The sequence below is a fragment of the Myotis davidii genome, unplaced genomic scaffold (assembly GCF_000327345.1).
Source record: "Myotis davidii unplaced genomic scaffold, ASM32734v1 scaffold107, whole genome shotgun sequence".
NCBI lineage: Eukaryota > Metazoa > Chordata > Mammalia > Chiroptera > Vespertilionidae > Myotis > Myotis davidii.
The window spans coordinates 3,997,203-4,022,713 of record NW_006383012.1 but is presented as its reverse complement, the minus strand read 5'-3'; the positions used below and the strand labels follow the sequence as shown (position 1 = coordinate 4,022,713).

The 25,511-nt window shown below is 42.0% G+C and overlaps 1 protein-coding gene across 6 annotated transcripts in view; it reads right to left on the bottom strand.

The window, feature by feature from the left end:
* The window catches only part of VTI1A (vesicle transport through interaction with t-SNAREs 1A), a 313,354-nt gene that overhangs the window by 106,637 nt on the left and 181,206 nt on the right, over positions 1–25,511 (bottom strand). The window contains exons 9-10 of one of the 6 annotated variants that reach the window (XR_001512316.1): positions 15,293–15,501; positions 13,991–14,182 (exon numbers count right to left, since the gene is read on the bottom strand). The exons of 4 other annotated variants lie outside the window; for them this stretch is intronic. Coding sequence is in view for 1 of the 2 variants with exons in the window: in XM_015557989.1 (XP_015413475.1) it covers positions 15,468–15,501 (34 nt within the window). In the remaining variant the exon portion in view is untranslated. Of the gene's footprint in view, positions 1–13,990; positions 14,183–15,205; positions 15,502–25,511 lie in introns of those variants that run through there. One more of the 6 variants, XM_015557989.1, reaches the window with a different exon arrangement.

Genomic DNA, 25,511 nt, shown 5'->3' with positions numbered 1-25,511 from the left:
TCGCTGAAATGAACACTCTCACACAGTGTACTCACGATCACGCCACCACGGTGTAAGTCAAATTCAGGAATGACGTCCTTCACTTGTTGCCCCTTCCTCTCACAGTGATGTTTGTAACTCGCGAGCCGTGGGGCGTCCAAAGCCCACTGGTTTGTCATGCGATACGCTTAGGATCTCCAGAGTAATTTCGGCATTAGTTACAAATAAAAGTTGGCTCCCTGCATCTCTTAATGTTGGGAACATGAACCTTTAAGACTCGGAGATCAAATACCAACATTCCCCTAGGAATGCTGCGCACATCTGCATTTCTGGACAGGGGACTTTTTTTTCTTGTTCCTAATCAAGTATAATCTCACTTCATAACTTCTACTTTTGGCTCAGTGCTACCTAGATTTCCAGGCAAGCGAAGAAATGAAGGCTGAGGATTTTGTGCTTAGAGGTTTGGAAATTTGGCAAAGGCTACACGAAAATGCGAGCATTTGATCTTGAACCTCGACACAGTGAAAGTCAGTTAAACTACAAAGAAACCCGAGCGAGGTTTACTAGAGTCCAAATCTGCACCTGTGTGTCGACGCTGCCAGGTATTTGTACTAACAATTCTGTGTTTGGGGCAAAAACGGAATGAAGAGAATGAAGAACCCCCCAAATTTTCCTCTGGGATCTTTCCGCCCTTCGAAGCTATCACTGATTCCTGCTTACATCTCTGAGTCAGGCATCCAAGTGTTGCTATTCCTGGCGGATCTTGGTCTGTGTTTAAATGGTCTGATTGTTAGTCTCCGCATCTGGGTCCAAACCAATTTAACATGGAAAGTGAGCTCAAGGATTCCAGTCACCTCGGAGTTATCTGTAGCGCCAGCTCCGAAGACAGCTTGAGTTATTAATGGACAATAATGAAAAATGCTCTACCGACCCACCAAACTCAAGGGTATCGTTCCTAATGCAGTTTCCTTAATACTGACCTTTTAGAGGTCAGCCAAGGAAGGAGAATGTATTTTCAAATAATTTAATTTAGCATCCATTAACACTCCTTGGGACCTGAAAGCCGTGGAGTTGAAATGATTCTTGTTGTCAGATAATTGTGAGCACAATTACCTGTAAAGGAGAATTTCCACGAAGGTTAAGCGGCACAGCCTAAGTGTGGATTTAATTTCCAAATGCTTTCCTATAACAGCAGTGACTTTTATTTCTTGTTATGCTTATCCACTTTATAATGTTAAAAATGAAAAAAACAACCAAACAATCATACAGCAGCATAACTAGGAATGATTAAGGGAAGAATAGACTTCATCCAAAATTGATTTACACAATAGTTACAGTTTGTCTCTGAACTCATTTATTGTTGTTGGTTGAGAGCCAATATGAGTAATGGTTAAAGGTATGGGTTTTATTTGGAATCAGGCTTGCGTTCAAATTCTAGTTCTGCTACTTATCAGTTCTTGGACTCAGGATAAGTTAATTATGCTTTTTGGGCCTCAGTTTTCTTACCTGTCAAATCGCTTGTTGTAAAGATTAAGAAAGATGATTTATTACAAAGTACCTAGTTTAGGGCTGGCTCATAGTTCTCTCTCAATAAATGGAAGTTGTTTTTCATTTGTCAGTATCTTTTCTCCTCTGTAAGCTCTTAGATAGGGAGGGCGATTTCTGGTACTTCTGTGTACATTTTACAGGCCTAGTCTTGTAACACGGTAGGAAAAACGCTGACTTAGATGTCAGAGGACCAGCATTCAACATCCGATCTCACTACCTACCAGCGACGCAGTTTCTGGCAGAGTTCGTAAGCTATTTGGGTCTTAGTGTGCCTGTCTATAAAAATGGGGATATTGTTTTACCTCCCAATGTTCAGACATGGATCTAAAAAGATATGGATAGGCCACATTTTGTAAACTAACACTGTTTACATTTAGGTCATTGTCACATTTTTATTCTACTTGAATTAAGAGCTACTTTTTTTTTTTTGAGCACTTCCTATGTGGAGATCCTGTGTAAGTGATCTATATGTGTTGAGTCATTCAATCAATTCAACAGATGAGGAAGTTGTAGGGTAGTTGTACTATCATTATTCCCATTTCACAGATGAGGAAGCCCAAGCAGTCCAGCTCAGAAGTTCACACTCTAGACCGCTGCCACAGATAGTAGGAGGCAGAGGCAGCCTCTTGTGACCCTGCCCGTGGCTGGTCTGGGTGGTGACAGTGAACAGGAGACAGTCACCTCGACAAAGGCGATGGCAACTGCCACAAGGAAAAGAAAAGAGAGAGAGGTTCCAAACAATCAGACCCATGAAAGGGGAGGCCAAGCTTTTTCCACTTATGTTCAGACTCCTGCAACACAAGCACCCTATTCTGGTATATGTACATTTTCCACGCTGCTTGAAATTGCCAAGTGAAACTTAAGAGGGGGAAAAAAAATCACCTCAGTTCCACATCTGGCCGTGAGTCAGACGTGAGGGCTTGGCAGTTTGGGAAAACACAAGTAGACTGGCCAGGGTGGGAAACAATATTTAGTGACTGGACACACCCATTGCTGAGATACCTGGGAAGGCCACCCCTTGGGGGTAGAGGAGACAGAGAGGACCATGGTGATGGGGGTCTCCAAGAGGATGCTCTTCTCCAGACGACGGCGGAAGGCACCCGAGAGTGGAGGTCATCTGACAGAAAGTGCTATGGCTTTACTGGGCACCAGTCGTTGGCTGCATGCTCCTAACCAACAAATTCTAGGCAAGGAGACCCCAGACAATACTCTGCCTGTGTTCAGCGACGAGTCCGCACAGGGTGTCAAAGCATGTGTTTGAGCATATGGGAGCAAAGAGCATAAAGATGTGTGAGGCGGGTGTTAAAACATCAGTTCAAACATGTGTTTAACCATGTGTGAGCGAAAGGGTGTTAAGCCATGTGGTAAAACAAGTGTTAGAGCAGATTCGATTACAAGTGTTTCTCATTTGGTAGCTTAAATTATTTTCTGCCTAATCCAGTGTTGCTAAGCAATAGCTCTGTGTTGTCCTAACTTGACGCAATAATTTATTAAACTTAAAATATTGAAGTTAGAATTTCTTTCCCCTTTCTCGGTTTCATCAGGAAGAATTTACATCGTTGGTTTTCAATAAACACAGTGGTGTTCTGCTGGTGTCAGCAGAAACTTGGGGAAGGCTCCCCGGGCAAGAAGGCCATAGTCAGCCGAGGGGTGAACCTTGCACGGAGTTGGGAAGACAGAGTGTCTTATCCACTCATCTCGAGGTTTGATAAGCCAGGGGTCCACCGACTTGGGGTGATCATCTCAAGAAAGGCACCGTGCCACAGCTAGGACTCTAGCTTTTTGCTTCCAATTTTTAAATGTATATATTTTTAAATTTAAATATATAACACTGCTCTAGGGAACAGGGATTCTGGCTGTTCTATTTACAGTAATATGTGATGGAGACCAGCTTTAAGGTTTCTCTGACATTATTTGCTAAATCTATTAGCTTATGAACCCACAATGCTGCTGGAAACTTCCATTCCAAAGCAAATGAATGTTCTTATTTTAAAATGTAAATACACCAACCTGTATATTATTTTTAAAAAGTAGGGAAGTAGATAAAAAAAATCCGAATGTGCCCTGCTACAGGGCGAAGAAAAGAATTTAAAACAAATACACATATGCTAATACAGAGAAACATTTTTTTGGTAGCTGCTTTATTTTCTTGTTATGAAACAAAGCTCTGTTATTTCTCTGTTGAGAGCGGATATATATAATCAAATATTCTTTTTCAAAATACCAAGAACAGAAAAGAAGCAAAAGATCAGCAGGTTGGTGTTTAAATCCCATTTCCTGTGCAGTGCTAATTAATATGGCTCTTTCTGCGTAACTAGTATGATTTGTGGACAAATGCTATTTGATTATACCTAGAAAACTATTTTCTTGATCATTCTGAATAAAGAAAAATCGATAGAACCATTAAAATAAAAATGTCGCCTTCCCAATCACCTTTTGCCTTGCGATCACGGGAATGTTTTATTGAGACAAAAACTGGCAAGAGAGAAACAAGCAATTAAAGCCAGTGTCTTCTGTCAGCCACCCCTGCAGCAGGGGTCATAGAATTTTTGAATACTTCTCTCTTCCTGTACTCTCGTGTCACTTAATGATTTGTTCCTGCAGCTCAGAACATACTCAAGAAAACACAATTCCTCAGCAGAAAAGAAGACGGCCTCTGGGTGCTATGACCCGACTCTTTGCTTAAACATATTCCGCAGTGCACACTAACAAAGATGGGGTGATTATTTTTTCTTCTTGGAGACTCAGCGCAAATGAAGAAAACTAAGGAAACAGTGTCTGACCAAGGAAATGATAGAGGAGGGTCGCGCATAGGTTTGCTTAGTTTATGCTTCATAGTTTTACTCTTGACCAAAACAAATGGACTGACGAGCACGTTTATTTCAGCAATCCCACGTTTCTTCACTATGAAGACATTTCGCGTTCAATAGTGCAGAAGCGGATAGGGAATGGAGCCCCGGTATTGGAGCCCCGGTATTTTCTGTCAGTACTACACACACCCTGAAATCTGAAGCTAGTTCCCTGGGGCTAGTCCCCGAATGCATGTAAATCAGGCCGAGGAACAATGTCGGTGCTACAAAAATTACAGAACACTTACAAATCTCAGGGGCCGAGGAGAAAGCCTCAGAACCAGCTCCAATTGTGAGTCGGGGCCAGTTAATTGAAGGCCATCAGGCTTCAAACAAACAAGCAGACATACCTCACTTTATAGAGCACAGAATACGACACGCAGACCTTGAGATAATCCTTCTGCATTTCCCTGGATGTGCCCACTTGAGTTCATACAATCATTTCCCTTCGTTACATTTTTCTCTAGACACGGAACACTCAGCAAACAAAACCCTCTGCAGGCGAGCAGGAGGGACAGGCTCTTTCTGAAACAATTTGTCCTCAGAGCACTTGGTGCCACGTTAGGTGGTGGTGCTTAATGATCTTGCATAACAATTTGTACTTTTGATCAAACTTTCCAAAAGGCAGCAAAAAATGATGAGAGACATAAATGTAGCCTCTTCTGCTTTTGGTTTGAAGTGACTGTCATTAACCTCAGTGGACGGGCCACGTGGGGAGTGAAAGGCCCCACGGAGGAAGTTCTTCCCTCCCCCTCGCCCCTGCCTCCCTTCAACCAGGCGCCTCTCATTCCAGGGCTGCTGGGTGGGGAGATGCTAGCCCCATGGGCACATGATGCCTCCTCCCTATCTCCTCTGCCTGCACCCAGCTCGGTGCCTTTCTGAACAGGGTAAGAAGGAACTGTCCATAATGAACTGGTGCCATATTTGCAAGGTGCGCATGCCATAAAGCAGGGGTGGGCAAACTTTTTGACTCGAGGGCCACAATGGGTTCTTAAACTGGACCGGAGGGCTGGAACAAAAGCATGGATGGAGTGTTTGTGTGAACTAATATAAATTCAAAGTAAACATCATTACATAAAAGGGTATGGTCTTTTTTTTTTTAGTTTTATTCATTTCAAACGGGCCGGATCCGGCCCGCGGGCCGTAGTTGCCCTCGGCTGCCATAAAGTAAGCTGGAGACTATTCACAATGCCCCAGATCGAGCCTGGCAACTGCCTCTTGAGGTTGGCACCACCTCCCTTTCTATAAACAAAACCATCTCAGCAATTGTGGGGGAAAAGGCAAAATCCATGCAAATAAACCAACAAGTCTGTTTATCTTTCTCACTTTAAACATTAAGAAAAATATTTTTGAAAGGCTTAGGAAAATTAGATGCTTTTTATATATCTAAGTATTTAGGCCCCTTTTCTTCTATTCAATGTGTTTCTTACTAATGCTTATAGAATTCATCAATCCTCGAGTTAGAAATTTTGAACTGTTAAAATGCTTTTCTGTAATTAAATGCAGATGCTTTCATCTGAAATGACAGCAGTAAACACCATGCAGAAAAATTCAAGGTAGGTGCTATATGTTAAGATCAACATGTCTCTAAGAATCTCAACATGAGGGGAATGAAATGAATCACACGTCTGTCATTTCGGAAGTTTCAGGAGGCAGAAGCACAGGCATCCCTTCACTCTCACGGGTTTCGGTTCTTCTTTCTGTGTTGACGCCACGTTCGTGTGCCCAAGTTGACCAGAGCTGGGGACTCACAGTGAGAGAAAATAGCAGGTATTTCTGTTTGCTCATGGAATTTCATGTGTGGTGGTCAGAGAAACATTCATTCATCAAACATTTACTGAATGCATATCATGCACCAGGCTGACTGACATGGAGACACAGATGAAAGCCTGTCCTCCCCTCCAGGGACCCACAGTCTGGGGGGCAAGGGTAGGGGGGAGATGGGCAAGGAAACCCCAGGAGAGCCCAGCCAGGTTCCCACAGTGCCGTGTGTAGATGCCTGGAGGTACCATGGCTGACTCTAGGCACATAGAGATGATTTCTTTTTATTTTGAATATTCATGAACTCTCTTAACACTTCATGTATGTACTTATTAATTTATTTCACAATGTGAATTAACATAATAACGAGCATATTCGAACCATGGATAATTCTCTGCGTGATATACCTAAAGAAGGTATTTAAGTTTAAAACAAAAGGGTGCCCATTTAAAGGAAAACAGCAGTAGAGGTGTTAGGCAGATGGGACCAAAAAAGCATATTGTGATGGTATTACTCAAATCACTGAAGTTTGGGAAAGACTGCAGCAAAGTGTGTAAATAAAGATGCCGCTTTGCAGAGGTTGGCATCCTCCTTGCATGCTCCCTGGCCTGAAACAGCAGCCAGGGAAGAGGCAGGTCTGAGAGAGCAGGGGGACAGGAAGGCCACTAACACGGCTCAGGGGGTTCATGGTAGTTTCCAGAAAAAGGGACTTAGGATGAGGAGAAACTGTGCTGACAAACAGTACTCTTATTCAGACTCTTCACGTGTAGAATTGTTGACTCTTCGGTTTGGGTGCAACCTTGGGGATGAATCATCTGTTATACTGTCCGTAATTAACTTTAAGATGCTTCCGTGTAGATAGTGTGGCCTATATGTGTGCATTTATTTAAATCCACACTCCAGAGCAGGGGGCCTCATGGGAATACACACTTCTGGGGTGTTTCCTTCCCATTTAAAAGGCGAATGAAAAGCCTTATTTCAGAGGCAGCTACTAAGAGTGTGGCAGCTATGTGTTTCTTATTAATTCGCTACTCTTAATTAGCATAACTAATAATTGTTAATACAGATATTAGAAATGGTATGAAGCTATGTGGACTGGCTAGAAATACTGTCCTTAGCACTCCCACAGCCTGCGTGGGAGGGGCATCAGAATGAGTGACCACCTGCTTAACACCTCTGGAACCGTGTCCTCGACTCAGGATTTGGACGTACTGCTGTGTCCATCACTTAAAGGAGGAGTCTACTTCCTGGTCTTCACTGGAAGGTTAGCCAACTGACATATTACTCAGAAAGCAGGCATGGCTCTCAACTCATCTGTCTCCAACTGCAGCCACTGTGTGCCAGAAAGAACCTAGTAATTGTGAAAAGACCAAATTGGCTGGAGAGTCAGATCTCGGGTAAATTTGCTCCATCAGAGAGGTTAAGTGAGTTGCCCGAGGTCACACAGCTAGTCAGTGGTAGAACTGAGTTTAGAGTGTACGGCTCCTGGTTACTGTCTTCCTGGTCAAACAATGTGTGTTGACCAGGGATGCTCACCCCAATTACCCGTGGAACTTTTAAACAGTGCATATGCTCAGGTCTGGCCCAGGAGACTGGGGGTAGGGTACAGGTGTATATGTCTTACACACATACGTCGTCCTAGACTATATCATGATACTAACACACAATACTACACATACAAGAATCACTGGACTATAGACGGTGACACCAGGAGGTACTACCTGTGCAATGCCAACTGCACATTTTCCATGGGCCTGGCCCTGTGCTGGGTATCACTGCATTTTTACAACAAGCCATTGAATAAGGTAACCTGAGCATTTTACAGGTGAAGAAACTCGTGCTGAGGGAAGTTAAATAACTTGTCCATAGCGACAGCTCAGAAAGACTGAGACTCCAACGCGGATTTGCCTTCTCCACAGATCCTGCTCCCAAGCACGATGCCTTACACACACCGTGGGACACAAGGTTGCTAAGAAGCATGTCTAAGGCAGAGGTCAGACATCGACCGGCGAGAGGTGATAACGTACGTGAGCAAAATGCATCGAACAGGAACTGGGGTGAGCTGCAGCCCACGGGCCTCTCTATGGGATCTGAGTTTTCGCTGCTGACAGCCAGTGTGAATGCTTTAGGAGTAACTAGGCAGAGCAACCGGGACTCGCATGCGTTGCTACGGAAAGGCAAGATGGTTTAACCGCTTTGGAAACAGCTTGACAGGTTCATGTAGAATTAAACATCTATTTACCATATGACCCAGCAGTCCCACCTCTAGACATTTACCCTGGGGAAATAAAAACCGATGCTCACAAAAAGATGTGCACACAAGTGCCATAACACCATTAATTATAATCGCTCCAAACTGGAAGCAATCTACAAGTTCAAAACCTGGTGAATGGGCAAAGAGATTGCAATTTATTCCCACTATGGAATATTACTCAGCAATGAAAAGGAATGCATTACTGATACAACAACAGGAAAAAATTTCTAAACTTCTATGTTAGTGAAAAAAGTCATACACAAAAGACTACACAAGTGCATAATTCCATTTATAAGAAATTCTAGAAAAGGAAAAACTCTATTGTCAGAAAGCTGATCGGAGGCCGCCAGGGGCAGGGATGGGGAGGGGAATTGAGTCCAAAGGGACTAGGGGAAACTTTTCAGAGTGGGAGAAATGGTCTAAGCCTTGATGTGCTGTGGTGGTTACACAGTTACACAGCATGACCCAAACTGATCAAACTCTGCATTTAAAATGTGTCAATTTTATTATATATAAATAACATCTCAAATTAAACAAAACAACAAAACTGTGAAGACCAAGAAACAAAAAAGTTCTGCAGGCCACGTATGGCCCACAGACTTCCAGTTTTCTACTTCTGGTCTCAGTGGGGAGATTCCGGTTTAGCTGCTGCTCAAGAAACACAAAAGATGACAAGAAGTCATCCATCACCCTCCCGAGGCTGGGCTCAGGAAAAGAGGTGAAGTTGTGTTCATCTGCCTCTTCCATTTGTCTCTCTTCCTTCTCGAGGTGCAAAATGCTCCCATGCTGCCCCCTGGCTGCTCGGCAGCTCCTCCCACAGCACCCTGCTCACATCTCCTCCCAGGCAGCCCCCAAGCCCCTGCCTGGCAGCCCTCCCCCAGCCTCCTTTATTCTAGGCTGTCCCTCAGTGCTCTGTGCAAGGCAGACACACATTTTACCTGGTGAACACGCCACCAAGCTGGGGCCGTTATTGACATGAATTAAATGATCAAGTACTGACATTTGACAATGCATGAAGCCTTCAGTCCAGGGGGGAATTCTGGGGGAGGATGGGACTATCAGTGGAACCCATCCCAGTTATGGCCACCTGCCTGCTTTGTTTATAGATACACTTTGTCGTCAATATTATTATAAAATACCCGAGAGTTCACATGTGCAAGTGGTCCATGTGGGTAGTAAAGAACGATACAAATACATCTCAGTACCCAATTATTAGAAATCAGAGGCCTCTTAAATATTAAGCTGCGGCGCCCTCGAGTCAGCCCTTCCGTTTTCTGAAAAACAAATGAAAACCACCCACATGCTACTTACAGGGCTTCCCTGAACCTCTATAAATGTCATAATAATTTGATTAAAAAGGAAAAGACTAACTACAATACCAAATAGACAATAGCAGAGCAAGCCATCATGTTAAGTTAAAAAGAAAAAGGAAGCACATAAAATGGTATTAAAGCCACGTAACGAAAAATGTCGACATATGAATGGACTAAAACAATGATGAAAAGGTCCTTGGAGGTGTTTTGGGTTATGAGTGATTTTTTCCTTTTCTTTTAAAAAACATTTTCTTTTGCTTTGACTATCCTATTTATGCAATAACTACAGTCAAAACTCACACAGGCTGGGTCACCAATCAGGACCTTGGGCTCACCTGTCCCCCATCAGTTAATGTCTGTGTTGACTACTCACACTTCCTTCTTCTTGGAGATTTAAAGGCCCAGGGATTGATTTCACGGTACCCTGCCAGGTACCTGTATGTATTTCATCAGCCCTTCGTCACGCTGATGAGACAGTCACTCCTTCTGAGGCTGCTGCTAAGCATCCCCATTTGCAAATGGAAATAAAAAGCTAGAGACCGTGATTAACAGGCAGGTGTGCTCCTAGAGAGAACCCCGGCACTGAGAGGTGACTTTCATTCGGAAATTTAAAAAACGTGATATCTTGACAAGGCATATGGTTAATACATTTTCCCCCAAAGCAAAACTGGGTTAAAAATTTCAAGTCCTATTAAAGCAAAACTGTTGCTTTAAAAAAAAAAAAAAAAGAAAAAGAAAAAAGGGGCAGAAGCATGCTCAGGCCCGTTTCAGTCAATATTGTGAAGCCTGATTCCAGCCCGTCCAGGCTGCTTGGACTGTAGCCTTTTTAACTCCTCCAGGCTCAGCTCCTCCCCATCCCCAAACCAACGGAGCCTCAGCAAATAATCAGATTATGTCAGACGCAGCAGAGCTGAGACAACAGGTCACGATGGTGCCCACACAGCAGCTGGAGAGGCAGCAAACCCTACTGTTCAAGCTCTAAAGGAGGCATTTTGGGCATTGGACCAGGGTGGTGAGTTTGGGGTCATGATGGCCCTAAGTAAAAACCCTACCTATACACACAGTCAACTTGAAATACTTTTCAGAATTATTAGAAAAACACTGTGAATCCAGGGATGTTCAAGGGGAAATAACCTGTGGAAGAAACAAATCAATGGACTACATGAAGACTGAAGGAACTTGAGCCTTTAACAAGGTTCATTCTGCCTGGAGCACATAGTAGGTGCTCAATAAAGAATAATAATGGCAAGAAAAAGTGGATCCTAGAGATTTTCAGGCCACTTGACTTTGCCAAGCTTTTATCTACTGGGTAAGGGTCCGCATGGGAAGGAGATGACAATTGTGCACAACAGCAAATGTGTTAGGAGGTAACCCAAACTCTTCCGTTAAAATGGGGACATCAGAAAATAAAAAGGCATGAATCATAGAGTTGACGATAAAGAGCTGATCTGTATTATCAGCCATGCCTGCCTTGAAAGATGCTACCTTCCTGTCTTTGTTCCAGCCATTTCCTTAGCCTGAAATCCATTCGAACTTTGCCTGGACAAATCTTACTCCTCTTTTAGGGGCCATTATAAAACGCCATGTCATTCATGGAACTCATGCTCATTCTTCTAAACTGGCATTAATCTACAGACTCTGGGAGTTGGGCACTGAGGTTTCTGATCACCATCCATCTTGAGCTGGCCCTTCTTCTGCACTCCTTAGCTCTCTTCAATTAGGATGTGAGTTTTCTAAAGATAAGAGTCATCCTCCATCCCTATATACCCAGCAAAGTTCCTTGCATGTATCTGTGGAGTGAATTACCATTTTTTCTAAGTGCTTCCCAGGATGAGAATATTAATAGGGGAAATTAGTTCCTTTAAGTAAGTGGTTCTCACTATTGTTTTTATCCTAGGAGGGAGTATTAAAGAGTGTGAGGATGCCTGGCCTTCAAAGTGTGTCAGTAGATCCCACCAATGAATGAGTCGCCACTGCTGCCCTTCCCTGGCCGTATTTGGAATGACCCCCTGAATCAAGCCTCACTGTATTTCTTAGAGGGACACTTACACCTCAAAGAAGATTCATCTAAAGAAACTAGCACATAGGATTTCATTTCCCCTAAGGCTTCCATGTCTTGTGTTAGTAAGCCATCAATAATTAAATAGCAACAGTTAAAACAAGACCACCCAGGAATACAGGCCCCAGGGTTGGGCCATAGCAATGGTTTGTAAGGTCCCCCTATCCCAAGCAATTTTAAAGATCACCTACAGTTCCCAGTTGAAAATGGTGTCTGGTTGATGGCTCCCTTTTAGAAGGAAAAAATAGAAGACGATAGAAATTTACAGCAAACTTTCATACAAATTGCCAGAGCCTGGAAGGATTTTCCAATTCTACAAAAATATGAATTGGACTGACAAATGTAAGAAGTAGTTCCCCCATCCCCACAAAGCTGTTACTAGATAAAAATAATGCAAGGTCTGTAACAACTAGAAGCCAAGCAGCTGTATCTCTGATAAGTCGATGCTGTGACATAAGAGGCATTAGGACTACTGTATTCATTGCTCCTTCCTCACATTCATCTTCTTTCTTTTCTGTAGCTGGTAACAAGAGTTCCCAGGAAAACAATGAATCAATATTGGGTAGCGATAGGCAAGGTATGGAGTAATGCAATAGATCCTGGAAGCATTCTGGTCTTCATAAGCAAACTGTGTCCGTGTGTGTGTGTGTGTGTGTGTGTGTGTGTGTGTGTGGTGGCGGGGGAGGGTAAATGTGAAGGAGATGCCAGTGGTATACCCTGGTATCTCTTTCACATCTTTGTTGAACATTTTTCATGCCAGAGTCAAGGAGTGGGGGAGGGAAGAAGTTCCATTTCATTCTCATAAAGACAGTACAGAGACAAAGGGCTATCTCCAGACACAGTAGAGCATATAAAGCTGCCATCCATTTGCAGATCTAGGAAGAGGTTTTAAAAAGTGACCAAATCAAATAAAAACTCAAAACTTCCCAGGCTGGTGTGGCTCAGTTGGTTGAATGTTGTCCTGTGCACCGAAAGGTCACTGGTTCAATTCCCAGGGCACATATGCAGATTGTGGGATCTATCTCCAGTTGGGGTGTGTACAAGAGGCAAGCAATTGATGTTTCTTTCTCTCCCTCTCCCTACCACTCCCTATAGTACCAATTAAAAAATACACCTCAAAACAACATGAGGATGATGGGGAAAAAAATCCTACAGAACAAGCTTAAGGAAATGACATCCTGAAGAGACAGAAGAAGAGTGCAATTCTGAAAATTAAGTGCTAAAGAAACCAAAAACTTTTTTGAAAGTAGTTTGGCATTCTCAATGAAAACAGTAAGAGGTAGAGCTTTTATAAAGTAAGGGACAGAAAAATGGTAAAGTAAGAACCTGTGAGGTTGAGAAAAGAGAAAAGAGTAAAAGGGGGAGCTATGGGTGAGATAAATAAAATATTTCAACGAAACTAATGCAACAGCAGCATTAATATTCACATAATTAGCAGTAAAAAGCAGAAATGATGCTGCAAAAAGTGGAATCAATGATATTGGCGATAAAGTGAGAAGAAAAAGAAGAGCAAAAATGACAAATATGGAAAATATAAAATAGAGATTGAATGTGAGAATCACAGATGTTGTTGTCCCCAGAAAACTTGGAAGAGAAGCCACAGTCTAAGACATGATAAAAGAAAAGGCTTCTCAGGGGCCGAGAGAAGACCTGAATTTGAGGATCCACCAAAAGGAGTGAGAGACTCATTTATTGACACATCCTGGGTTGACTGTTCAATTCCAAAGACTTATAAAACCAAAGCAAAACCCACACAACCTACAAACATGTCACTATAGAGTCTGCCCTTCTGCAGATCGGAGAACATAAATGCCAGAAGACAACAGCTCAACATCTGTAGATTCCTAAGAAGCATAGGATCTTCATAAGCAAACTGTGTCTGTGTGTATATGTGTGTGTGCACACCCACACCAACATTCATAGATACACATGCACATCCATGTCACATGTATACAATTGGTGGCAGTTCCCATATATGTGAGGATCAGGATACAGATGCTCCTTGCCTTATAATGGCATTAGTGCCAATAATTCTATCATAAATTGAAAATATCTTAAGTCAAAATGCATTTAACACACCTAACCTACCAAACATCACAGCTCAGTCTAGCCTACCTTAAACGTGCTTCAGAGCACGTTAGCCTGCAGTTGAGCAACTATCTTAAAGAAGAGGTACGGATGGACACTGCAGCCATGGCAGGATGAGAAGACACAAAACAATATCCCAAAACACCCTGGAAACACAGCTTACTGCAGGGTGTCGGTAATCTTGGACTTGTGATCTTGGACTTGATTCGAAGATGCAGCTCACTGCCCGGCATCCTAGGGGAGTATTGCACGCACATCACTAGTCCAGGAAAAGATCAAAACTCAAAATTCAAAGTACGGTTTCTGCTGAATGGATATAGCCTTCGCACCACTGTGGAGTTAAAAATCGTTAAGTCCAACCATTGTTAATGGGGGACCATCTGTATATACAAATCATATACTTTTCTTAAAAAATTACTTGGAAGATATAGCTCAGCCGACTATAAGATCAAAAAGTTAACAACTCAAGAATGGGGAAATCATACATAAGATGAGCACTTATTCCGTTCAAGGATGCCACACTAAAAAACTAATATAATCCATGAATGAAGACATAGCGTCAATATATAGCAATAAGCTAGCAAAAACCTATTTAACATAAAGGGAATATTCCTATGAGGGAATATTATGCAACCACTATAAATAAGAATTACAAAGAGTTTTTAGTGGCATGGGAAAATGCTTTTAATAGAACCTTAATGCAAAGAGCAGAATATAAAACTGTACATGCTGACTGATTTCAATTAAATAAATGAAATCCATAGAAAACGACTGGCATGAAATATGCCAAAACTTTAACCAGTTGTTCCCAGGGCTTCCTTTCACTGTGATTATGAATAACTTTCTTCCAATTTTTTGATAAAGTTATTTTTTTTACTATAAAATAAAAGGTTTTAAAAAACTTTCATTAGATTTTCTAAATTAGGAAAGATATAAGTATGAAGACTAGGTGTAAATTTAGAAATAGATTTAAGATACAATATTAATAAATGAGAAAAAGCAATATAACATTATACATGGATTGTGACTGAAACCCTGGAAGGGAATACTAGTATATCAAGGAAGTAGCTTGCTTCAAGGCAGAGGGATTAAAAACCATCTTCTAACGACTGCCTTTAATATTATTATTTTATGTTTAATGGTAAAATGTGATGTAAAAAGATGCCCTCAAAAAATGTTAGTTATATCCTCAACATGGTGATGTTACACAAAAGGAGACCTTTCTGATGCCAGCAATTACCATCCATAGTTCCCCAAAGATTAATCAGGTTCACTTTCATGTTCCAACCAATTACTATCATTACAGCTTAGACTAAGGCCTTTTTCTGTTGTAACCCTAGCACTTAGCCTGCTGTTCAAAAATTTGTGAGTGAAATAAATATTTGGTGAATGAAGAAATGAGTAATAGAAGACAAACAAGGCTATTCCATTTGATAGGTACCTCCTTTGGTAAAAAGATTCTCCGCATTCATTCAGTTTTTACAGCATCCCCAGTGCTGAACACAACAAGGATATTTTGCTTCCAGAATTCTCATCATCCTTCCTAGATGACATGCTCCATGGAAATCTAGTCGGAGCCAAAACCTGGTGCCATGTTTTTATTTCTCTTTTCCATTTCAAAAGGAAAAGCTGTAGTTAATTCTGATTTTCCTGCGGGCAGAGGGAAGGGACACTTTTTATGTGTGTGAAAGAATGGCACCCCCCAGCCACCTGAGGACAGTTCCTCGCAGGAACACCTGTTTGCCCCAATTGAAGCCTCTCCAAATCGCGTCCCGGGGACCAGGAGCTCACTCTGCACATGCCCCACCGCTCTACAATATTCATTCCCCACCTGTCCGGTGGCTGCCGCAGCTGGGGAATGCTCCAGTCAGGGAAAGCTGTGCCTTGGCCCTGACATGGCAGCGCCAACAGCAGCTAATGTTCACCCAGAACCTGGCCCGGGTTCAGTTGCCCGAGTTAAAAAAAAAAAAAAGCCTCTTGTTTACCTGCCCACAGTCCACCAGGCTTAGCACGGGTTCTTAAGGAGGGGGAGGGAAATCATTTTTCATCTTCATACCAATATGTTGCAAAACCAAGTCGTATCTTTCATTCTTTGTCTCTTAAATCTGAGTTTTTTGGGTTTTCGACTCCTAGTCATATTACATAGTTGGTATCTGCTGAAAATGAGGATTGGTAAATTAATTTCTCCAACAAGAGAACTATTAAAATCCAGGAGGTAAAGTGTAATAAAAATGATCTTAAACACATAATGTAACATGCAATTCAAGGAAGAAAAAAGATGCCCACATCAAACTCCAATTATAATAGTGAAATAACGTTTTATTTAAAAAATTCTAACCATGAGAAAACTGTACTTTTGAAAAGCTCACATAAAGCCTTATAAAATAAGAGACCTTTTATCTACTCCACATCCATGAGCTTGAAAATACTTTATCTATGCAATTTCAAGGCACATCAAAACCCCAGTGAATAAATAAAATGTTCTTTTTTGCTTTGTACAGAAGCTTTAAAAATTATCCATATAAATGGTTTGGCCTTGAACAAACAGATTAAAAGACCTAAAAGGCTATAGTTTCAGATCATGTATACATAATAGAAAATAAATGCTTTTCTTTATTGGCTGGGCAAGTTTTCTACTAATAAATTCTATAAGGCCATTTGACGAGGAAGATTTAATTGGAATATGTGAAAAAGTCAGTGTTTTAAAGTGATATACTTATTGAATAATTAATATGACACAATAAAATAATTCATGTACTCTGCCAATATTCTTTGCATCTCTTCATGAATCATAGCTATAGTAGGGATAGCCAACATGCAGGATAATTTCAGATGCTATTAAGTTTTACAATGTAATTTTAGTTAAGAACATCAAAATTCTCACTAACTTCTAAAATTGGGGTAAGATGTGGGAAAAGATTGTTCATAATTGCTTACAATTAGAACTATTTAGGTGACTTCAAGCCTTTCTTACTCTTTGAAGAAAATCTTAAACTCCACTGCGATTTAAAAATAATCTCAGTATTTGGATCATATTTACTTAATGAGCAGGTACAGTTACATGTTGCTTATTAACTTCCAGTGTCCCCTCAACACAGTTGTGCACAAACAGATCTTTTTTATTATGTATACATATATAATAAAAATATATTGATTTTTAAAGAGAGAGGCAGGGAGAGGGATAGAAAGATAGAAATATTGATGAGAGAGAATTACCATCAATTGGCTGCCTCCTGCACATCCCCAACTGGGGACCAAGCCTGCAACATGGGCATGTGCCATGACCAGGAATCAAATTGGTAACCTCCTGGTTCATGGGTCAATGCTTAACCACTGAGCACACTGGCAGGGCACAAAAAAAAACCAGGTCTTTTTTTATTGATTTCAGAGAGGAAAGGAGAAGGAGAGAGAGAGAGAGAGAGAGTCATTGATTGGCTGCCTCCTGCATGGCCCCTACTGGGGAGTGAGCCTGCAACCTGAGCATGTATCCTTGACTGAAATCGAACCTGGGATCCTTTAGTCCACAGGCTGACATTCTATCCACTGAGCCAAAGCAGCAAGGGCCAAACAGATCTTTTTAACACCATCCCACAGCATTCAAGTTCTTCTACTGGGAAGTGGCCATAAAAAGGGAAACAGTCAGTACACCACATATGCGGGTTAAGAATTAGTAACTTTTGGGCCCCAGGTAGCTGCCGTCTCCTCTGTAGTTTTACCTTACCACAGCCCTCCAGGGGTTTCTTCATTGTATCATCACCTGTTGCATTTATTTCTCACTTACCATATAGCACAAGCTACTAGGTATTAAAAATATTAAGCTACCTGGGAATAGAGTTCAGAGTTATTGAATCTGATGCCTAGTATATTCCCTTTACACAATAATATTGAATATTTGCTGGTGAAGAAGATTGCTGTTGCTGTTCCTGCTAAGAGACGGCTAAAAACATGATTTCTGTGGCTGAAGTCAGGGCATTGGTCCAAGTTTTGCCCCATCTTGGTGGAAATGAACTTGGACAAGACTCAACTCCTGGAGGTCTCAATTAACTATAACATAAGAGGAACAATGGCAGTACCAATTCACAGTCCTTATGGAGATTACATTAAATGAAATTTTGTATGGTGAATGTGCCTTGTAACCAGAAGGCCCCACAGTATAGATTTTAATTGTAGTAGTTGTCTTTAAGGACTTATTTTGGATAAATGATCTGATTTCCCAATGAAGGTATCCCTGCAAAGTTTCTTGTTAAAGTTTGTGGAAAATTCAAAATAAGTATTTCTGGTAGGCTAACTCATTAGAAATAAGCCAGGATATCGAAGTAACTGAGTAGTATTTAGTTAGGATGTTGTGCACAGTTTTGTAACAGTAGCTCATTTCTCAACATTTTTGGAGGTGGTCATGGACTCTTACAAATGTTATGGGAAATTCCCAGGAAGATGCATATACACACATACACAAACATTTTCAGAGAACTCCAGTGGCTCAGAGACTCTGGCAAGCCCACCCCAGGAGAAGGACCACAACCCTGTGCCTTAAGACAGAGAATATGGGTGGTTTCCTAGACCTTGAAACCTGATCCAGACACTCTAGCTTGGGAATTGAAAGCAAATAGTTTTTTTCTCCCTTTATCACAAAATCATTAAGTCATCAGAAGATGAAAAAGCGGAGTGGTTTTTCCCAGGTAAATTATAATTGTACAGGAAACTTGGGTGCTATTCTTCCATAATTCCAAGCCTTCTCAACCCTTTAAAAATTTACTATTCTGGCCCTGGCCAGTATAGCTCAGTTGGTTGGGCACTGTCCCATGCACCAAAAGATTGCTGGTTCAATCCATGGTCAAGGCACATGTCCTGGTTGAGGGCTCAATCCGCAGTAGGGGCAGTGGTACAGGAGGCAGCAGATCAATGTTTCTCTCTTTCTCCCCTCTCCTTTACTCTCTCTCTCTCAATCAATAAAAAAATCTTTTAAAAAATGTACCATCCTGGCATTTTCTTCACTGATATTCATATTTAATTTCAAAGTTCATAGAACTTTGCAAAAGAAGTCACTATCTTTTATAATAGGATATTGAAGTTAAAAAATGATTATGCCTCCTGTCACTTCAGCTTCTGTCTTGCCAAAAAATGTTAGCAACAGTTCAAAATAGTAAATGAAAACAACCTTAATTAATACTAGCAAGGTGGTGGCAAACTTTAGAATTTAACAAATACTTATCACACTTTTGGATACTGGATATACTTCTTTACAAATAGTGGGGTGTTTGTCCTCAGAAAAGCAAAGAATTCTTTCTTCATACCTAGACGACAAATTCTCAAGATGTACACAGTTGTTTCTTATTATGGCCTCCCTGGAAAACATTTCTGGGAAGGCACAATTCCCAGCCACCTACTTTGTTTACAGCAGACAAAACTGCCTGTGTGGTATAAATAGGAGTCTGTCTTTAAATGCTGCTGAAAAATAAAATGCAACCATGAAAAGAAGCCATTTCCTGCCCCCAAGGTGGCTTAAAAAAAAAAAAAAGCTTGGCTACTTTCGGAACAGCACCAAAGCACAAATAATAATTATCAATTGCTGCACAATAAAAGACTAATTAGAAAAAAAGAAACCCAAAAAGAAAAATCCCTCTGAGCTACATATTCCACAGGCACCCTCGGAACTGTCAGCACTGGGAAGTACCCTTACCCAGCGACTGTGGGCCCCTTTCTGTCCTCCTGCCCTGGAGATGTATATCTATAACTCGCTCTTGTTTCCACAGATAAACTTGGCCTTGTCTCCCTAACTGCACTTTCAAAAGAAGCTTCACTGTGGTTTGACTTTTGATCTGGGCAGCAGCTCTCTCCACCACCTGCACCGCGCCTGAGCCGTCACTGAGCTCGCTTTGTCCCATCTCATAACACAGCCAGCCTTTTAAAATTGATGTGTGAATACACCACTTTACAATGTGAGCGTTCAAACAAAAAAATATGGTGGTGATGCTGGTGGTGGCAGCGGCAGCAGAAGGGGGGTTTGTGGAGAGGGGAGCCCCGACTCTTGCTTCATGAAGTTCAGATATTGTTCGCTGCGTTTAATGAAACAGATGGCCAAAGGCCTCCCTCAACTTACAATGGAGCGGACAGTGGTGCGGTGGCGTGGGGGCCTGGGATTGTAAGACATCGTTTGGGATGCGTGTTAATAAATAGCCATTTACGAGGGGGGCTGGGGCTCCTTTACGTGCATAAGGAAGGCCTAGGATGCCTTGCTTCTAGTTAACAGCTCAAGGCTGCGTTCAAAGACGGCATTGATGGTGAAGGTAAAGGGCACCCATCCTATTCTACATCGCATTAGAGAATGGCATGTATCCTGGCGGAAAAAAGAAAAAAATCAGAAAAGAAAGGTAATTCAAGAATTAGGTCAGATTATGGCTCACAACCGAGAAAAATATAAGATGCTTTTCTACTGTGATTGACAAAAATATTGTTGTTGTGTAGGCACTTACTTTATCTTTGAATGAACTTATTTGCACTGGAGCCAAAGTGCAATAGAGAAAAATCTGCAGCGTTTCAATAAATGACAACCACGTGAACCTCAACAGCAACTGGGAAACTATTCCCAGCCATCCTTCCCGAGATTACTCACTGAGCAGGCCCACGCCAGGGGTATGGCCCTGTGCCAAATGCCATGAGCCTGACCACCTACAGCTTCCAATTCACACCCGAGGACCTGGAGGGAACCAGCCAGACAGAAACACCTCATGCCTTTCGGGTGGGATGTACCAGGGGGACTGTCACTGTGCCTCCCAGAAACCCTTCTGTCAACTGGCCTGTCTCAGTCCATGTTTTGGGGAAACTAGCATGACTCCCAGTCCCCGTTTCTCTCTCTCACTTAGATAGCCTCCCCTGTGCACAACATTGTGGGGAGCTGTATAAAATCCTTTACGGGGTAAAAACAATCCAGGAGAAAGTTCAGACATGGAGGCTAATAAACACAGTACACACAATGCAAAGCAGAAGGCACCGGTGCCCCGGAGACGTGGAGGCGGCCGTGAAGAAGGACCAGAGGGAAGACAGGCCACTTCCGGCTGGGGACAGCTGAGGGCATGACGGGAAAGCGGTGCTGCACCTGAGATCCAGGTGCAGATAAAAATCCATCCGGAACATTTTGCAGGTGGCATCGGATGTTTTTGCCCAGCTGGCATCCGCCCCCTTTTAGTAGAAACCCTGGATTTTCCTCAGAGATCTATTATTTGTCCATCCCTTGCATGAAGTCTCAGGTCTAAACATCAGATCACAGGTGAGTGGGAACTGCACCTACCCATAATCAACAGAACTCCATGCTATGACTTTTGTTGGAACTACTACAGGATAAAATTGCTATAGTCACTGAGAAGGCTTCCAAAAGCTGCATCTCCATGAGGAGAAATGCTGACAAAGGACAGACTCTCCTCACCCCCAACTAACACAACAGAGCTGAGATGAGAGATGGAGGAGCCCCCAACCCCAACACAACACAGCTGAGATGAGAGATGGAGGAGCAGGACAGTCCTGATGATACTGTTTGAGCCCTTATGCTCCACTGCGTTTGAAGTTGCTTCTGCGCTTCAACGAGTTCCATGTGACAACATGCATCTATATTCTCACCTTTCCACATATGTGACTATGAACAGCTTCCTTGACTAAGCGTAGTTATTCTCATCTGTAAAATGGGGATAGGGTGCTTCTTCCACAGGGTTCTTAAAGATTCAACCAGATAACGTGTGTAAAGTGTGGCTAGGGTCAGACGCACATTAGGACAGCTGTAGAGTTAGGGAACTTTAAGTGCTGCAGTCACACGCCTGACACAGGACCAACATTCTATGTGCAGAGCTACCCCAATGTTATTAAAGAGAAATATATATAAAGAAATCCAAAGCCATTCTTTAGTTTGGTAAACACATCTCCATGTCAGCCTTGAAGAGGCCAGGCAGTCGGACAAAGACAATGAGGCAAATGTACAGTAATAAGTTTACTCACACAAAATACCTAGATTAAAACAAAATTTCCTCTTCGTAGCATTATTCTAAGGTTGGAGTGTAAATCTGTTAAGTCTAAAGAATCTGCAGCAAATTCAATCAGTTTATTCTGAAAGAACAGGGCGATTAAAAGGTGAAGGATTTCTTAGAGGTTAGGTTTTGCTGTACTAATTTCAGGTCGGGGCCCACACTCATCACTAGTAAAAACAAGCCAGGAAAGAGCAATGAGATAAACAGAGAAATGTGAAAATGTAAAGGAAAGGGACTTTGAGAGAATATACATTTTTCAGTGCATTAAAATTGAGAGTAAATCCTCAAGGTTATTTTTTCTCACATGTCTTGAAAACTCTCTACTGTTGAATTTTCAGAAATTGTAATAAGAACAATTAAAATAAAACAAAATGTTTCCTTGGCAAATTGAGGTGGGAAAAAGAATGAATTTTTAAAGAAGATGAAAAAACATTCAGTCATAGCTCATCTCTTTAAGAATAAAGCTGTTTATTTAAAAATTATATTTCTGTAGCATATAAATCTGGCATTGGCATTTCTGGCATTCTTACCCTTAGGAATTATTCTGACAGTATATTTAAATTTTCCAGATATTTTATCTGTCACCCTACAAAGCAACAAAACCATGTTTAAAATGTGCAATGTGAATGCAATGATTGGTGGCAATTATTCCCTAGATTGAGTCAGAAATAGCTCTGACAAAAATTCTATGTATTAAATAGTGACGTGTGAATAGTGCTTGCTAGGTCAACCACCTTTAATATAATCTGCTTTGTTTATATTGTAGATTAGTAAAGAAGACTTCTTACCAACTATGTGTTTACATGATGTTGGGAGGGTAAACAGAACTCACTTTTTGAAGGAAACATTCTGATTTTTTTTAAATTGTGCAAATAGTAGGGGAAAATATGGGTGTGTGAGAGAGAAAAGTATTTGATATGAAGGTAATCATACAAAAATATCCTATATAATAAAAACCTAATATGCAAGTTGTCCCCTGGACCAGGAGTTTGACCGCTTGCTATGCATGTGCTGACCACCAGGGGGCAGTGCAGAACATGGTGGGTGTCAGCGACGAAATGCTGGCAACAGGTGGTAGCGGAGGCAAGGCCAGCCCCAATGGGCTTCCAGGCCACAGCCGCCACCACTGCAGGGGCCGGTCGGATTCCCTGTGGGTTCGCACAAGAGCTGGTCGGCAAGACTGGCTGGGAGAGAGCACACTGCCAGCCCAGCTTCCGTGCAGTGCCACTGGGCGGCCCAGAGGCTCACGCTGCTCCCTGGCTGTGCTCATCGCACCTCCGCATGGGGACTTGGGAGCTATGACTCAGGCGGAGGAGGACACGTAGGGGGCACAGGGGTCCAGGTGCTACCGAGGGCCCAGGGGTCAGCTGGGACCTGCCCTTCCATGCCAGACGCTTGTGCTTCGATTGCCGGCCAGGCCTAGGGACCGCACCCGTGCACGAATTTCGAGCACCAGGCCTTTAGTATTTTAATAATATATAACATCTGCCATTTCATTTTGTCAAACACACACATGCCGGCAAATATATGAGGAGCAACACTGAAGCCTCTCGTTCTACTTGTGACCCTTTAAGACAGCCATTCAAATAATCAAATTCCGTGCAGGTCAATGAAAAATCCATTTCTTTCACCCCAATCACCACACAAGTGGTCATTTGTTTCATGAGCATTTTCGTTGTCTGAAACACCACTTTATTTAAACTCTGTCTACAGATTCAGGAAATGAACATTTGTCCCTAGGTAGCTCTCTATCTTACGTCAAGACAGAAGAAAAATACAGGAAATCAGCGTTATCTGTATTCTGATGTCATATTTCACTGTTACAATTTTGAATGGACCAAATGTCTTTGTTTTCACTTCTGGTAATATCATGTAGCTACATGAAGAGTAATTTATTTATTTACGTTGGGTGAATCAGTTGCTACCTCACTAAATTAGATGTGTCTCATCTAATTTTTCTGCATACTTTTGTTCTTTCAAAACTTGGTTCTCTTATGATTCCATATCATCCTCCATGTCTCTATATTTCCCAAACATAGTGGCGTTATAGCAATTGAACTCGTATTTTCTATTGGTTATTTGTTTTCCTGGCACCCTTTTCATCACCAGTAAAGATTCATGGGAGTTGCAGAATCTTCCACAGCTTCCTTGAGAATGAGATGATTTTACGAATTCCCACAGCATGTTAGAGGAACATATTCTCTACTAGACTAGAGCAATCTGAAGGCAAGAATCAAACTGGTTTCATTTGAGGATCCCCAAGGCCTTGTATATAGACATTAAATATTTACTAGAGCGCGAATAAGCCCCCCCAGACCCCCCCAAAAGAAGAAAATAGATTTTAAAATTTTCATTTGAAGTTAAAGGATTAAAAAGCATAAATGGTAGCGGCTGCCACTTACTCATTTCATTTCCTATCTGCTTTTGACCAGTTTTACAGAGAATCAGGGGGATATACGTGCAGACATTGGCACTGGTAGAACTTTGGTTTCACCTGTCTTTGCAGTATACTGGTCAATATAAGTAAAATGACCCAACAAAGGGGCCACGGCATGCCCATTTCTGTTCATTTTACAAATTTAAAAACAATCTAAGTTTAAACAATTAAAAATAATCAGCAATCTTTCTTTTAAAGGAAACAGTTCCTTGGTTTGGTATGTTATAGACTATTCACCTATTCTCAGTCACACAGAAGTGATCATGTGGAAACAAGTAAGCTTATGGCGCACGCAGGCAAACACCTCCACTGCACAAAGAGGACATTCATTTCTCTCACACATTCATGAGGGTGACGGATGAGCACGCTGTTCAATAGTCAACTTTTCCTAAATCACCTGTGGATATACGCTGGCGCCGAGCAGTTTGGGTAAGAGAATGAGACTTCTGGAATAAAACCTCAGCAGGTTGGGAGTGAATGCCATGAAAACGGGAGGACAGACCAGAGGCAGCAAAATCAGAGCATCTGAACGAAAGACTCCCACACATTAAGCCGGGTTCCATTTCCCTAGACACTGTTTTCCCGGGCAATGGTAAGAAATAATTAAGTAGGTAAAATATTTTTGCCTTTTCCTAATTCCAACAGAAATTGTCTATCACGTGGGATAGTACTTAGACACTAACACCCACCCACCATCTGCATGTGGTTCCAAAGACTCACAGGTTCCATTACTGATTGAAAGTACCTGGGTACCTTGGCTGATCGCCAGATGCCGGTTGTGCCTAGAGCAGTGGCTCTCAACCTTCCTAATGCCGAGACCCTTTAATACAGTTCCTCATGTTGTGGTGACCCCCAATTTCATTGTTACAACTGGAACATAGTTAAAACATAGTGATTAATCACAAAAACAATTCGTAACTATATATGTGTTTTCCGATGGTCTTAGACGACCCCTGTGAAAGGGTCGTTCGACTCCCAAAGGGGTCGCGACCCACAGGTTGAGAACCACTGGCCTAGAGACAAACAGTCACCACTACACACAGGTGGGCTTAAGAGTTTCCTCGGCTTAGACATCCATAGCAAGGTGATGTCCATCTGGGGATTTTTATTCCTGTTTAGCCGGATCCCACAAGGAGACGTGTCAGCGCCGAGCTGAGTTTGCTTACAAACGGAACCCCAAGTAGATTTCAGCAGAGTAATTTTCTTTT